This window comes from Pimephales promelas, chromosome 4, assembly GCF_988280905.1.
Source record: "Pimephales promelas chromosome 4, fPimPro1.hap1.1, whole genome shotgun sequence".
In the NCBI taxonomy this organism is placed as follows: Eukaryota; Metazoa; Chordata; class Actinopteri; order Cypriniformes; family Leuciscidae; genus Pimephales; species Pimephales promelas.
In genome coordinates this window covers 20,586,619-20,603,085 of record NC_142772.1, presented here as the reverse complement: position 1 = coordinate 20,603,085, position 16,467 = coordinate 20,586,619, and the positions used below count along the sequence as shown (strand labels likewise).

At 37.9% G+C, this 16,467-nt stretch overlaps 1 protein-coding gene across 4 annotated transcripts in view; it reads left to right on the top strand.

Annotated features, from left to right (window-relative positions):
• Window positions 1–16,467, top strand: part of rasgrf2b (Ras protein-specific guanine nucleotide-releasing factor 2b) — a 101,157-nt gene that overhangs the window by 36,625 nt on the left and 48,065 nt on the right. For all 4 annotated transcript variants that reach the window (XM_089130104.1, XM_089130103.1, XM_039661899.2 and 1 more), the window contains 8 exons: window positions 4,826–4,932; window positions 6,864–7,011; window positions 8,609–8,698; window positions 8,928–9,181; window positions 12,082–12,161; window positions 12,497–12,690; window positions 13,472–13,581; window positions 15,156–15,274. In XM_089130104.1, the coding sequence (XP_088986230.1) occupies window positions 6,898–7,011; window positions 8,609–8,698; window positions 8,928–9,181; window positions 12,082–12,161; window positions 12,497–12,690; window positions 13,472–13,581; window positions 15,156–15,274 (961 nt within the window). In that variant the 5' untranslated portion in view covers window positions 4,826–4,932; window positions 6,864–6,897. The remainder of the gene's footprint in view (window positions 1–4,825; window positions 4,933–6,863; window positions 7,012–8,608; window positions 8,699–8,927; window positions 9,182–12,081; window positions 12,162–12,496; window positions 12,691–13,471; window positions 13,582–15,155; window positions 15,275–16,467) is intronic.

Here is a 16,467-nt window from a genome sequence, read left to right as displayed (position 1 = left end):
TGATATTGATCCATAATAGAAGGATGAGGGATGGATGTATGGATATCTGTCTATACAGATGCACGAACAATATCAAACTATACAAATAAAATAGTCCTGAATTAAGTGTGTTACACACAAGTGTTACAACTAACCCCTCTATCTGTTACAATTAACCCCGCATATGGGGTAAGTTGTAACATTTGCACTTCTGTCACTTTCAGTGCAACTGTACGAAATTGGTAGGTCCTAGAAAAAAGTGGTCATTTGTAGCTGAGATGTGTATGTTGATTGTGTAAAAAAAGTATTAATCTAACCTAATTATTTTTTAATTAATTGAGCCAAAACCAAAATGCGTTAGGTTGTGCCCCGCTCTCCCCTACATATGTAAACAGGCTGACACACAAGCAGTTCTTTATATCACTGACATATACATGGCTATATCACAAGCTGACTCAAATATTAGCCCTGTATTTTGTCTCCTCCTCGCAAATCCAGTGGTAACTCAAGGAGCAACGAGTGAAGCTTGCTGTGTTTCTTGCTGCATGACCAGCTGTAGAAGCTTGTTTCATTAGTGTCAACGTCAGATGCACAAACAAATGCAATACTTTTCTGCTTTCTGACCCCTCAACCTTTCCATTAGCAAATTGCATTTATATGCATAACGATAAGCATCTTCTCTATTTTAGGCTTATTTTCCCACTGGATTCTAAGTGTATGCTAATTCAGGCACCAAGGGATGGAAATGATCAGCTTTCATGCATTTAGGCTGTGGTTAGTTTCTCTCAGTGTTAGTTAAATACTGTTAGAATAAGTGATGGTGAATTTCACCCTCTGCAAAAGGCCAACCCTCACTTTTTTTTTTTAAGGAGATGTCAGGGTTTGGTTAGTAGAAGAGAAGTTTGGCTGCCTCGAAGGAATTGATATTTAATTAATAATTGGCTTTGTAGCAGCACCAGTTGGTATGGATACACAATATTGCAGTAATAGTTTATACTACTAACTAAACAAGAACCTAGTTGCTTTTTACTTCGATTTTGCTGTTTATTATTTGGTACAAGAATGAGTCCAGACCCTGGCGTTAAGGGCCTGTCCCATTTTGCTGGGTCCTGTGAATCTGATTGAATGTACAGACTTTTTTCTATTCTATTTTTGAATTGTTTATTTATTTGTTTTATTACATTCCCACACTCATTTCTTTATTCACCTTGACTTTTTTTTAATACATATTAGTTATATTTGTCTTACTTCCTATACTTGACTCTAAGTGTAGAAAAAAAAGTTTAAACACAATGAATCTGCAATAAAATGTTGGGTGTTTCACTCCTATATCACTGATTTTACCTTCCATCAGAAGGTTGAATTACCAGAGCAATAGCACAACAATACAATATTGGAATCCACACAACACATCGAGAGACATATCAGATTTTAAAAGAGACAAATGTTGGGGGTGGTCTCGCTGGTGTATCAAGGGTTATGTTATCGAGGGTAATGTCGGCATACCACCATGTAGGACGAACCGCATTCAACAGGAATAACTGTTGACGCAAGAGGAAGCTGTCTGAAAGGGATGTCCAGATATTAACCCAGATTGTATCCAAAAAGCATAAAACCACAGCTGCCTGAATGAAATGGGCACCTCGACTCTCCTGTTTCCATCAAAACTGTTTGTCTGGACCTCCATAGAGTCAACATTCATGGCCGGGCTGCTATAGACAAACATTTGACCAGTTGTGCCAATGCCAAGTGTCAGTTTCATTGGGGCCAGCAATGCAAACCTTGGGCTGTGGACAATGCGAAGCATGTATTGTTTTCTGATGAGTCCAGCATCACTGTCTTTCCCACGTCTGTGGGAGTTACGGTGTTGTGAAGCCCCAAAGAGTCTTAATACCCTGACCGTTCTGTGAAGCACAGAAGTGGATGTTTGGTGATGTTTGGGCTGCAATATTACGGCATTCCCTACTGTGCTTGCCAAGGACTACCAAACCATTCTGGAGGATCAAGTGTACCCAATGGCTCAAACATTGTACCTGTACCCTGAAGGGGGTGCCATGTTTCACCAATAACACAGCAAGACTTGTGACAGAATGGTTTGATGAACCTAAAAGTGAAGTTGAACACAGTGAAGGCCTGCACACCACATCTGAACTTTTTAAAACCACTTTGGGGTTTTGGAGGAGCAAGTCAGAAAAACCTTTTGCTCCACCAGCATCATATAGTGACTTAGACACTGTTCAGGAAGAGGAATGGCTCAAAATCCCTCTTACTTGTATCTGTCACACCCAAGGCGAATGGATGCTGTATTAGCCACAAAAGGAGGCCCTACATCATGCTAATACATTTTTGTGGTCTGTTTCAGTTTCATTGTCCTGTATGTGACATTTTAAAGGGGTGGTTGATTATGATTATGATTATGATTTATGAAGTTGAGTTAGTGTGTAATGTTGCTGTTTGAGCATAAACCACATCTGCAAAGTTACAACGCTTAACGTTCAAAGCAAAGGGAGATATTTGCTTTTAAAGAAATCGTTTTTTTAGGACTACAACAAACGGCTGGTAGGGACTACACAAGCTTCCTCCTGGGTTAGTGACATCACTAACCCTAAAATTTACATAAACCCCACCCCCGGGAGAAAGTCACTCTGTGTGCATCTCACTACAGTTCCCAGAGTGATTTGTGGTTTGATTATCTGGGTGCCTTGATGTAATTTTATATCTCTGTGTATTATTTATTGCCTGTGGACAGCACTTTGGTCCATTTTAATGGTTTTGAAAGTGCTTTTATAAATAAAGTTCCTATACAAGCGATTTATAGATTATCCTGATAGAATATCCTAATTGAAGATAGTTAACTCCAGTTCAGCAACAGAAATTCATCAATTAACCATTCAGAGATGTCCTGTTGTTGCATTCGACATGTTGTCACTTCTTCTTAGCCTCTCCATCTTTAAACATAAAAGGCAGAACAGTTTCTGATATTTTGGAGCTGCACTCTTGAACGCACTCTTGAAGCTCCGCCCACTGTGTCAGGAGCTTCAGCTCATTTGCATTTAAAGGGCCAGACACAAAACGGTGCGTTTTTGCTAACCCTCAAAAAGTGTCAAATTTAACATGCTATATAAAAATATCTGTGGGGTATTTTGAGCTAAAACTTGACATACACACTCTGGGGACATCAGAGATTTATTTTACATCTTGTGAAAAGGGCATTGTAGCACCCCTTTAAAGCCTGTGAAGTAACTTACTAATATCACTATGAACGCACACACACTAACCAGAATTTTCCCCTCAGGTCATTATGACAATAGCTGATTCAATTCCTCTCGCACCTGCTGTTAAGCGGCTGCATATGTTTATTTGCCTTGCCAATGGCCTCAAGCCACACAGTCCAAAGACTCTCATAACCCTGTTCCCATTTTATTTCACAGTGCTTGTCAGTATCTGTGTGCTGGCAATGATGTTTCTATGAGTTTGTTATGAAGACCAGGTGCTCTGTTAATATGCAAATGCAGGCTTTTTGTGGATGTTGTTTTGCTTTGGGTCGGCACAGCACAATTTTATTCTATATATTTTAGACACAAAATATATTTAGACACAAACTGGCCAGTTAGTTTAACCTCAGGAGGAGGTTAAACTAAATAATATATCAGCTCATTTATTTACTATAATACTATACTATAGGGTAAAACTGGATACTAATGTGCAAAAATGTGGCAAATTTAAAATGAAGTAAAATGTACAAAATGATGTACAGTTAAATATTATAACATTGTTGTTTGACTTATTGTAAACAGTTAATTCTTCTTAGAAAGGCCACAATTTCCAAATGGTAGCACTTTATCTCGATTGTCCACTTTAGATATTCTACTAACTATAAGTAACTTTACAACTACATGTCAACAAACTCTCATTAGAGTATTCTAATATAGAGTCAGTAGACTGTCTGCTTAATATCTGATCACATGATAACACTTGGATGGACTGGATGGTCCCCTGACTAAGTAACTTGGCAACTACAAGTCAACGTAGGCCCCGTCCACACTACTGCGTTTTCATTTAAAAACGGAGACCTTTTGCTACGTTTACACCTCCCGTCTAGAAACTAAAACGAAGACCTAAAACGGAGAAGTTTAGAAACGCTGTAGCTCCGTTTTGCGTTTTGAATCTCCGGAGGGCGTGTTAGTGAAGACGGGACAAAACGGAGGACTTTAGAAACGATGATGCAGAGGCTCACGCTCGGCTCTATGATTAGGTGTCATCAGTCATGACGCGTCCTTCCCTGATTCGTCAGCCACCGTTTACACCAGCAAGCGCATGCCCAGTGTTGGTGAATGGTCACGTTGTCCGCGTTTTCAGTCGTTGATCAATTCTAATACGCAGATAAAATGCTGGTGTGGACGGAGATCGTATTAGTTTTAATTCTCCGGTTTTAAACGAAAACGTAGTAGTGTGGACGGGGCCTTAATCTACTAACCCGAGCCCTAACACCTAACCGTAACATAACTGTCTACTAACAGTCTACTAATGCTCTAATGAGAGTTAGTTGACATGTAGTTGCAAAGTTACTTATGTAGAATGGATTATCCAACTAAAATGGAACCTACCAAGACAGAACATTTGTTTAGTTTAAAAACAGCTTAGGAATGCTATGTTACTTTTATGTTAGTTAGATAATAGTTTATTTAACATATGTAATACTTTTTATGACAACAACAACAACATACAAGCTGTGCCTCTAATGTTTTAAAATGGGCCTTTAGTACAGATTGAATTTCAGTAATTCAAAACACACACAGGCTTTTATAGGTTTGCTAACTTTTTAACGTGTTTCCATCTGTTTCAGCATTATTTCCTTGTCATCTTCGGGCATGATGGACAGAAACCTTTGGAACTGCGGACGGAGGAGGAGTCAGACTGTGATGAATGGGTGGAGGCCATCCTGCAGGCTAGGTACTACGGCACTGTGTATATATATATTTATATATATTTGTGTGTGTGTGTGTGTATATATTTTATCCTGCTCAGTCAAGATAATATTTTGCAGCGCTAAAGAAGCTTTGCTCTCAGGCTGAAAGAATAAAATCATCATAATAAGAAAGAGACACATCAGAGTGGGTTAAGTCACTCAAGCGCATTGTGCATTTATCCCTGTCACTACAGAGCAGCACAGCAACAAATAAGCCGCACTGAGGTTGACAGCACTGTTATTCCTCTTTCCTTGGTGCTCAGACATGCAGCCTAAGATAATACTTTGTTTTATATCTCATCTCCAAGAGACAAATCTCTAAAGAAAGCTTAAACTGCTTTATTTGTTGTATCTCAGATCTGGCTTAGAGCAAGGCTAAATATTAAACTGTAATTTCAGACTGTGGAAACTCTGTTGCCAGAAGCGTCTTGTACTAATTTTCTTGTTTTTTTTTTTGTTTTTTTTGAGGGCGCACCAGTCTTGTCTCACTTAGTGCCCTAGGCAAGATAAGGTTGCTTTTAGGAAGTTAAAAACGTTTGAGTAACTTAGTAATTCATTTTGCAAGTATAAGTTTAGTGGAACAGTTTTCGGTTAGTTTGTGGGGTTCATTTAAAAAAAAAAATTCTCGTTTTATTAATTTGATCTCACCTTTATGTCCTTTATTTAGTACATTTATTAAGTACATTTATTTATTTATATATTTATTTAAGCTTCTTTCTTTTTTTTCTTTCTTTTATCCATATTATTGGTTGCTGTAATTGGCAATTTTGTAATTGTTACATAGACTTATTGAATCTGGAGGAGGAACAACAAATTTATTTGTTTGTCACAAAAAATGTCAATGTGAGGGGGTGGGGTGGGGGGTGAGACTAATTTATGATGTTATGATAAAGGTGTGTTGTTGTTAGCAACTTATCCACAGACACGCACACACACACACACACACACACACACACACACACACACACACACGAACACACATGATATTCTGCAGAGACACAGCCCTCTGATATTTAAAGGACTCACATCAGAGATTTATACTCCCTATACAGATTTATACACATTTGTATTGCGTCACTGGGGTGATGGGCTGAATCTAACGGATTATTGGGTTACCCATGGGCAGATGTGCCTGTGAACATCTGGACAGGCCGCATTGGACAAACAGGCTGAGATTGTTCACTTAAATGTAACTCAAAGTAAATCATGGACAATCAAATAGACAAAGTGCACCATAAACACATTTGTGTATATCATGTACAACATATATATATATATATATATATATATATATATATATATATATATATATATATATATATATATATATAATTTATTTATTTATTTCCAGTTATATATGGAATTTATAATTTAAAGCTATAATTTAAATCCAAAACAGCAACAATGTCATAAGCTGTTTATCATTTTCAACCCATGCTGATGTTTTTAAAATAATAATAATAATAATCAGCTTCATTCTTGCAATTTTTACAAAACCTAATCTATATGTAATCGATCTAAATGCGACAGTATCGTTGGGAAAAACACATGAGCAAGTGAAGATATAGTGACAACAAATATGCGATAGTGAGAGGCTGCTCACTGAAGAACCAATGGGTGGAGTTTGACGGCCAGCTCCCGCTCTCTGGACATAATTGTTGGGGAAGGTCCAACCACACCAAAATCCTAACATCAACCCTATCCCTAAACCCATTTCCACCTCTTAGATCCACAGAGATGAAACTGTACCAGGTCAAGCTCCACCCCCTTGACCAATTTGGCTCTCCAGTGACTATCATTTGCCGATAGTGGCAGCAGTTCCCTCAACTGACCATTTTTATTGTTGAAGCCTGCAAAATACACTCCTAAACTTCTTCTGAAATCTCATAAAGTAACCCTGTTATTTTCACCTCAGCTACTCTGACATCATCATTGAGCGTGAGGTCCTTATGCAGAAGTACATCCACCTGGTGCAGATTGTGGAGACCGAGAAGGTGGCAGCCAATCAGCTCCGAACACAACTGGAAGACCAAGACACAGAGATTGAGAGGCTCAAAGCTGAGGTAATGTATATGCTTGAGTTGTGCTATTTAATGGGCTGTTTTCCAATGTGTGGTCCAATTTTATGAATCAGTGAACCACTCTAGATCCCATTAATCTAATAACAGTGCAGGTCTCCAAAATGTCACCATTACTGAATGATCCTGTGTACTAAAAGCATTTGTGACTTACACTGAGTGACAATCCTGACAGGGAGTTTTACTGTATAGGTTTACTTTTTCTTTTTGTGATTCAAGGTTCCCAGTAACATATTCAATCCCAGTGTGCCACAGAGCATCTCTCAGGCTCTGCACCTTATCTGTTCCCTAGTTGTGTTACCAGGGAATTATCCTCCCCATTGGCCCAGTCGCCATGGGGACAGGAATTATGCCCCATTATTGACTTTGCAGGGTCAGTGTGAACACATGATTCAGAGTATAAATCAATGCAAAGCAACAAGGAATGTGTTATCTTAATTAAGCTCATCATCCTTATTGGTCAATGTCAGAGGAAGGGACCTCTCTCTCTCTCTCTCTCTCTCTCTCTCTCTCTCTCTGTCTCTCTCTCTGTCTATCTATTATTGTTATTGCATGGTGTTGTTTTTCTTGTGCTATTTCTTTGCATAGACATATGTCTGTTGAATAATACTGTAGAAATGAATGTACACTTTTGTTGTAGTGTCACGATTCTATCAGTAGTATTCTTCAATGAATAAATGATGAAGCCATAAAAAACAATGCTTTGTTGTTTTAAACAGAAACATCTGTATTTAAACTCGTTGTGAGTTCTGAATATTTTATAAGGAGAAAATTAAAAAATACATTCAGTTTACAACTAATACAGACTCACATTCTCATATTGTAGAAAAACATTTGTATTGATAACATAAAGCCGAGATATTTACAAATACTATACGTTCTGTGTAAATGCTGCATTTTTGTGTGCAATTCTTTTTATTACAGAAACTCAGTATAATGTATTATTGTTAAAAATGAAATGACATACTAATAAATTGTGCATGTTATAAGATCACAAAACCAGATTAAGGAAACATCATCCTCTTAAAGCAAGGATTATCGATGATAACCTTCAGATTAAATGGATTGAATTTTTTAAATTCTAAACTAATACTTAATAAAGAAAGGAAAAATGACAAACATGATAATTCCCTGTATCTAGTGTACAATAGCACTTCAATAAACTCTAAAACATTAAAGTCTTTAGCTTGTGAGTCTGCGGACCACACATACTGAGAGATACCCTGCGGGGCATTCAACCTATTTGCATCCAGAGTAAATGCCTGATAAAGGCTTGGTGAGAGAGCTTTTTGATGAAGCCTGTTGAATGAAGGAAAGAAATTGTCCATGTAGAGGAAGTTAAGATGGTTATCTGATGTGCCAGCACCCACACAGGGTCTCCATGACCCAAATTTATGACATGTTGATTATTCATTGAGAATGATGAGCGCTAAATACATCAGCATTATCAGAGTTGTCAAATTATTATCACAGAGACCATTTGAAGCCCAATTGTTTTGACCGTTATCTCCACTAATGTACCTTCTCACATGTTCTGTACATCGTATGGCTCAGTCATATTGTATTTTGTTCTCTCTTAAAGATTGTAGCCTTGAACAAAACTAAGGAAAGAATGCGTCCCTACCACGTATATCAGGAAGATGAGGATCCTGATATAAAAAAAATCAAAAAGGTAAAGAACTTTGTTATAAGCTCTTTTGTCTATAATACATAGCCAATGCAGCCATATGGGCTTGCTGAACATTTAACCAAGGCTATTGGTTTGAGAAACTGAAAAACTTCTGATCCTTATTTTATTAGTTTCTGTTGTTGTGCATCTCATCATCATTCCTTCATCAAACAGTGCCCACAAATCATAATACTAAAGATACACTAAAATATCTCACACTTTCTCTCTGAAGGTCCAGAGCTTCATGCGAGGGTGGCTGTGCAGAAGGAAGTGGAAGATTATTGTGCAGGACTACATTTGCTCTCCTCATGCTGAGAGCATGAGGAAGAGAAACCAGATCGTCTTCAACATGGTGGAGGCTGAGACCGAGTACGTCCATCAGCTTTCCATCCTGGTCAACTGCTTCCTGAGGCCGCTCAGAATGGCTGCCAGCTCCAAAAAACCACCTATAAGCCATGATGATGTCAGTAGCATCTTCCTTAACAGGTGCGTAATTTGGTTTCTGTGGCTTTAGCCCGATTCGCACGGGATAAGTATTACCTGGTGACCTAGTCATTTGTAATTGATCTTAATCCCACGCGAATCGGCCATGTCTGTAATTTGTAAAGTAAAAATTCCTCCGCAGATGACCTACCATACTGTATTTCACCGAACACCCAGGTCCTGTGATAATGTTAGTCCCATGCGAATCTGCATCTCTGTGATTTGGCAGGGTCGTATATAATTTTTTCAAGGTTTTTGTTTGCTGTGCGCTTTTTTATCCATCTTTCGTGAAGAATGGAGGATGCGTTGGAGTGTTTTGATAGTATTTTGGGTGCTGGGTCATATTGCTGTACACCATACAACTATACAATTTGCAGAAAGAGAAAGCTGAAAACCATTAGAAGAGCAAAAGAATGATTGGATGGAGATGGATGACACGTATAGCAGCATGCAGTAACAAACATTCTTCTGTTCATGATATCAGCTAGACCTATAACGACAAGACATTTCCAAGCAATAGCCTATTGACATCATATCTGGGAGATAAGTTAGTAAAATCGAGTAAAATCACAGGCTTCCCTTATCCTGTGGGTAGGGTGACCAGAAGTCCCAAAATCTAAGCCGTTGTCCCATATCACGAAACCGGCCTTAATTATCCTGAAAATTATACTAAAGAAAAATCTTGACATAAAACATTAAAAACTGTCCGTGGAAGTCGAGTCCTTCGTACTTCGGCCCATCGGCCAGGCAGTGTTGTGTAGGCTACTCGAGACTCGGACTCGGTCTCAGACTCGGTCTCGAGACCATACTGTATTTTAATGGACTCGGTCTTGTCATGGACTCGTGTGCATTTTAACTCGGAATTGACTCGTACTCAAATATATTGGGACTCGGCCTTATTCCCGAGTCCACTCGAGTCCCATTCAAAATATATCATGATTATTACTGTATTGTTGTTTGATTGAAACGTCCAATGATTGCTGACTTTCTTGTGCGCAACTGCGCATTACTTGAGACTATAACGTTCGCGGCACGCAAATGCAGCAGGACCCAGGTCAGATGTGATGCGGAGCCTCTAGCTCAACTATGTATTGAAAATATCTGCCTTTTCATCCATAATTCAGTTTGCATATAAGAGTCACACAGAATTTGTGTGCAGTAATGTTATGTGAAAGAGCACTTACTGATTGTAATAATAAAATTACCTTTACACCACTATGTGGCCTTTTTACCATTACAGTGTACATGATTTCATGGTATATTTAGTTTACTGTTTGAGTATGGTGCCAATTGTATTGTTACCACCAAATATTTGACATATTCTTGAAGATATTCTTCTTTAAGTCTGGTTTGAAACCCAACCTTAGGTTATCTAACCTCTCTGGTCTCTGTCTCGACTTGGACTCGACTCTCTTTGGTCTCGGTCTCGACTCAAACTCGAGTGAGCTGGTCTCGACTACAACACTGCGGCAGGGCCTTAATGTCTGATGTCAGGTTACACTTAAAGCAAATCATCGACAGAATTATTTAGTTTTCCTATTTAATGACCGACAATTTAGTTGTAATACTAATTTTGGCATAAGTAGTGTTAGGCTATAGCCTGAAAGGTCTGATTTAGCCCGTGCACTGTTACAACAGCAACACATTTTTTTTGTTCTTTTCACAATGACATGTGAGATCATGATTTGAATGGTTTTTTTTTATTTTTTTATTTTTTGTGGCAGACTAAAGATTAATGACAGACTGTTGATCTTTGAATAAAAATATATGTTTGGTTCAGGTTTGAACCAAAACATATTTTGAACCAAAACCTGACATATTGAACCTTGCATAACCAGCCAGCTCCACTGACATAGTAAACATTGCATTGTGAATATTGAGATACAGAACACTTGTGTATGAAAACAGTGAAACTCAAGTCATGATTAAAGAGTTCAAAAATGTGTATAAGTACTAAAATGTAAGCTAGAGTAGAGAAAATACTTTCACACTTCAGAAAATGTGTGTGTTTTTTTTTAATCTCACATTTGCTTTTTTTAACACTATCAGTTAGGTTTAGGGGAAGATTTAGTGTAGGTGGTGTTATTTTCGAACGCAACCACTCACTGTACATTTCATTTCTGAACTGCCACGATATACAACAACCTGCATAATAAAATGTTGCCAGATTCACATTCATCCTGATATGGATAACTAAACGGTCTTTTAGTTACCAGACATTTTCCTTTGAAAGTGCAGCTAAATGTGCAAGAAGCAATGCAATATTTAGCATTAAAACCACAGGGTATGCAACTTGGGTTGCAAGATATGTGTACAAGAGAGCCTCAGCGTTGACACATAATCACTGCATGGTGTGACAGCTTGTTTGCATGTTGGTTTGGACAATCCATCCACATCCTTCTGCTACATAAGTAAGTAATATTACCAGGGTTCAATGTAATTTTTTGCCATACCCGCAAGTCATTTAGACGATGCCACCTGCCATTTTAGGTATATCATTCATATTATATATATATATATATATATATAAAAAATTAAAAATGCAAATATATATATATGTATATATTTTTAACAAAAAATTAAAAATGCAAATGCAAATTTCGAACAAATAATGTTCCAAATGTAATGTGGACTGGTTGTATTTTTCACTGTTTTTAAAACATCTCATAAAGATGTACTGATAAGGTTATTTTAAAACCTTAAATGAAACATCCTACAGGTGTTTCAAAAATGTAGTTTAACCTAACTAGAACCAAAATACAACGTGCTTACTGGTGAACTTTTTTTTTTTTTAAATTTGCCTTTGGCACAAAGTGAATGTTAAGTTGATATTTGATATTTAACTTATTATTTTGAATGGGCTGTTGTATTGATATACTCTTCTTCTTTCTTTTTTTCCTCAGTGAGACAATCATGTTTCTGCACGAAATATTCCATCAAGGATTGAAGGCGAGGATAGCAAACTGGCCTACACTGGTTCTAGGTATGTCATGATCTTTACATTTTATCTCTCAGAAAGCTAATTACCGCTCTCAGGAAAAGCTATTCAGAACATCCCACCGACAAAGACAGCACATTGCAGGGTAACACAAACATCAAGGACAAGCCGTTTCCGCTGACGCACAGCATCTCAATCAAACCCGTCAGTGACGCCTGATTTTCTCCTATCTCACCGTATACAGACACACACACGTCTGCAACAATGGTAGCCAGAAAAAAACTCGCCAACATCCTAAACCTCAGATAAGCATTTTCAAGCGCTGCTGTGAATAAAAGAATCCATTTTGAATGACTTTGACTTTGTTTTCTCCTTTTTAGCGGATCTCTTTGATATCTTGCTGCCAATGCTCAACATCTATCAGGAGTTTGTGAGGAACCACCAGTACAGTCTTCAGGTTCTGGCCAACTGTAAGCAGAACCGGGACTTTGACAAACTCCTGAAGCAGTATGAATCAAACGCTGCATGTGAGGGGAGGATGCTGGAAACCTTCCTCACATACCCCATGTTTCAGGTGCTGCTCTCGTACTCTCATTACAGCCCGAGCTCATTCCCAAGGCGTCATATAGGTGACGCTTTTGACATTGCGTCTACATCCGACGCGTGTGGCACCCTTTAACGTCAATATGAGACGCATATATGGGTCAGAAGATGCCTCCTAGTGGTCTAACCCTAACACTACCCCAGATCTAAACCTACCCATAACTGAAGCGTGTTATATTGACGCTAAATGGTGCCATGTGCGTCGGATTTAGACGCAATGTCAAAAGCGTTACTATATGACGGCCTAGGATGAGAATGCGTTGCTCATTAGTGTCTTATTTAATTCTAGCCTGGTCACTGAAGAGCTTGGTTTGTTCAATTAATTTGAACTGCCTCTGGGAATTACCTGCTTGTGTTTCTACAAACAAGAAGTGTGTTTTCCATAAACCATCTGAGCGAACTATTCAAACTCCCTTATAAAGAGTCCTCATTTATCACTTGTGGAAGCCTGATGTACTGTATCTCAATTCCTCAAACATTTGAAGCAATCAGCTTCCAGACAGAATCGGTAGACTTTTTTTTTAAAGGTAATTTTAGGGTAAAACCTGTTGAATTAAATGGAATTGAAAGCACTAGACTCTTGGATGAAAGCAAATTAGCCACAATATGTAAGTAACGAACAGATATGGAGTGAAGGTTGTTTAAAGATTGGTTGATTGATTGACCGACATTCTGTGGGCGCAGATTCTCTCACTTTCTTTGTACACTTTCGCTCTTTATAGTGTTTCTCTCTTTGTATGATTGATTGACAGATTCCTCGTTATATCATCACTCTCCATGAGCTACTGGCTCATACACCTCATGAGCATGTGGAAAGGAAAAGTCTAGAATTTGCCAAGTCCAAATTGGAGGAACTCTCCAGGTGAGAAAAGCACCCTGAGGTGAATTCACTAAAAAGTTGCACATTGTATTTCAGTGCAGTAAGCTTTTTTTCTTTTTCACTAACCACCACAATTTAAAGGGATAGTTCATCCAAAAATGAAAATTCTGACATCATTTGCTCACCTTAATGTCGTTCCAAACATGTATGAATTTGTCTGCTGAACACAACATAAGATATTTTGAAGAATGTTATTTTTGTTAGTTACCATTGACTTCCATTGTATGGGGGAGGGGGAAATCATTTAGAATGACATGAGGGTAAATAATCATAGAATCTTCATATTTTGGGCAAACTATAACTTTAATGTATCGAAATAGCATTGTGCCAATTGTATTAAATGAGTAATTCACTTAAAAAAAAAAAAAAAAAACTTTTGCTGATAATTTACTCACCCCCATGTCATCCAAGATGTCCATGTCATTCTTTCGTCAGTTGAAAAGAAATTAAGGTTTTTGATGAAAACATTACAGCATTTTCTCCATTTAATGGACTTTACTGGGAACCAAACAGTTCAAGGTCTAAAAGACAAACTGTTCAAAGGGCTTTAAACGATTCCAGACGAAACGATCGCTCATTTAAAAAAAACCCTCTTTTATAAGATCAAATGGTCTCCTTGCTCTGTTCTGTGATGCGTGTTCATGACTCTCTTGTTCGAACTCATTCATCAAAATAAACAAATCTTTTTCCGAGTCAATTCATTCATTTCGTTCGTTGAATGAACCAAATGCCTCGAAAAAAGACTTGTTCATTTTGATGAACAAGTTCGAACAGGAGAGTCACGAACGCGCATCACAGAACAGAGCAAGGCGACCATTTGAGCTTATAAAACTTAAACTTTGTTATTTTTTTTTTAAATGAGCGATCGTTTCGCTTGATAAGACCCTTATTCATCGTCTTGTGTCGTTTTAAAGCTCTTTGAACAGTTTGCACTGAAACTGTCTATTGGACCTTGAACCGTTTGGTTACCATTGAAGTCCATTATATGGAGAACAATCCTGGAATGATTTCATCAAAAACCTTAATTTCTTTTCGACTGAAGAAAGAATGAGATGGGGGTGAGTAAATTATCAGCAAAGTGAACGACTCCTTTAAGTATTTTTTCTCAGCACAAACAAATGCAAATAACACTGTGCTTGTTTGGCTGTAAAAAGCAATGAAAATCCATTGAAAAGAGAACATACTGATCATGGCAACAGTCTATAATCATCAGAATTCATTTTTAATCATATACAGTACATTACATTTTGAATCACGATTAAAATATATTTGATTTATTTGAATTCCTTTAGTGAATAATACTGTCAAAACAATGCAGACAGTGCTTGCAAATAACTTTAGCTTAGTGATTCCCCCCCTGACTGTTTTTGACATGGGCATTACTGTATGTAGTAGTTGTAAATACTGTATGTATACTACTGTAATACTGTATGTTCCACTTATACTTGTAAGTGCTACTTATACCCTGACACTTCTTATCGAAGTGGCAAAAAGTAATAGGGGGAATTTCTCACATTTTCATTTGTGACACAAGTGTCATGTTCGCATTGTTCCAGGGTGATGCACGATGAAGTGAGTGACACAGAAAACATCCGTAAGAACCTGGCAATCGAGCGCATGATCGTGGAGGGCTGTGACATCCTCCTTGACACCAGCCAGACGTTTGTGAGACAAGGTGAGTTGTTAACACCTCGAGCCGCCAGCAGCCACCTGCCTGACACGCTGCTGCTTTAAGCAGAAGCAGCACCTGAGTGACAGCGACAGATTTGGTTTGATCCCCTCAGCTTCTGAATAATTCATAGTTTTAGAATTGGACAGCATTGTCTCCAGGATTGACAGAGTGTTTGATGGTTTCAGTCGGGTGTTTAATAATGTATTCGAATCCAGCACTGTAACAGAGAAGAGGAAAGCCAGGAATAACGTGGTCTCTGCATGGAATGTGTGGAATAGGAAATGACATCATTTCACAATGATGGTTCATGTTCTTTTGCAGAATGAGTGACAGGGAAAGCATTTCTGTTGTTGACATTTCATTTAGTTTATCTCATATTTTTAAAACCCAAAGCCCCATGAGTCCGCGTGAGAGGATTTACCATTATTATGACTTCAGCTCAAGACAATATGAAATATCATTCAAAAGGCATTTTACTTCCGTATTGCATTCTTTCTGCAGGATCCCCATATTATAAAAGAGTGGCTTAAGTTCACGTTTATTTTTTTAACAAGTGCAAGTTCCTAAATGTAATTACGGGAGGAACGAATCCATCTAATCTTTCATATAAAGTCCAGAGCATATAAGCAGCCGCTCACTTTTGTTTTGGCACCCCTCCACCTTCCCAACTTCACCAACATAATTTAGGCATTGTAAAGACTCTGGGTCGGTTCTGATCAGGGGGGAATTTGCATATCATAATTAATAATTGATAATTAATAATTATTCATACAGATTTGGATCAGACCGGTCTTACATGTTAATTTATTAATTTTACCCATATGCATACATGTGCATCTCGCAATCCACCACAAATTAATTGTTATTGATTGCAAGGACCACGTTTTACAAGACAGGTAAAATCAATTAGCTCAATTAAGTTATATAGCTTGTGAAAACAAATTCTGTGGCCACTAGAATCTGCCTTCCCTGCTATATAACCAAATACCCTCTTAGGTATTTATAGTTCTGTAAAGCGTGTAGCTTTAAATCGACATTTCATTGACCCGTATCATGAGCAAGACAATCAGTCAAGGTAAGCATATTTTGTATTTAATAAAGTTCCTACTTAAGCATTCACTACGTTACAATGATACAGGTATTTACAAACATTAAACACAAACTAAGACGACGCAGAGCGTTTAGACAATGGATAC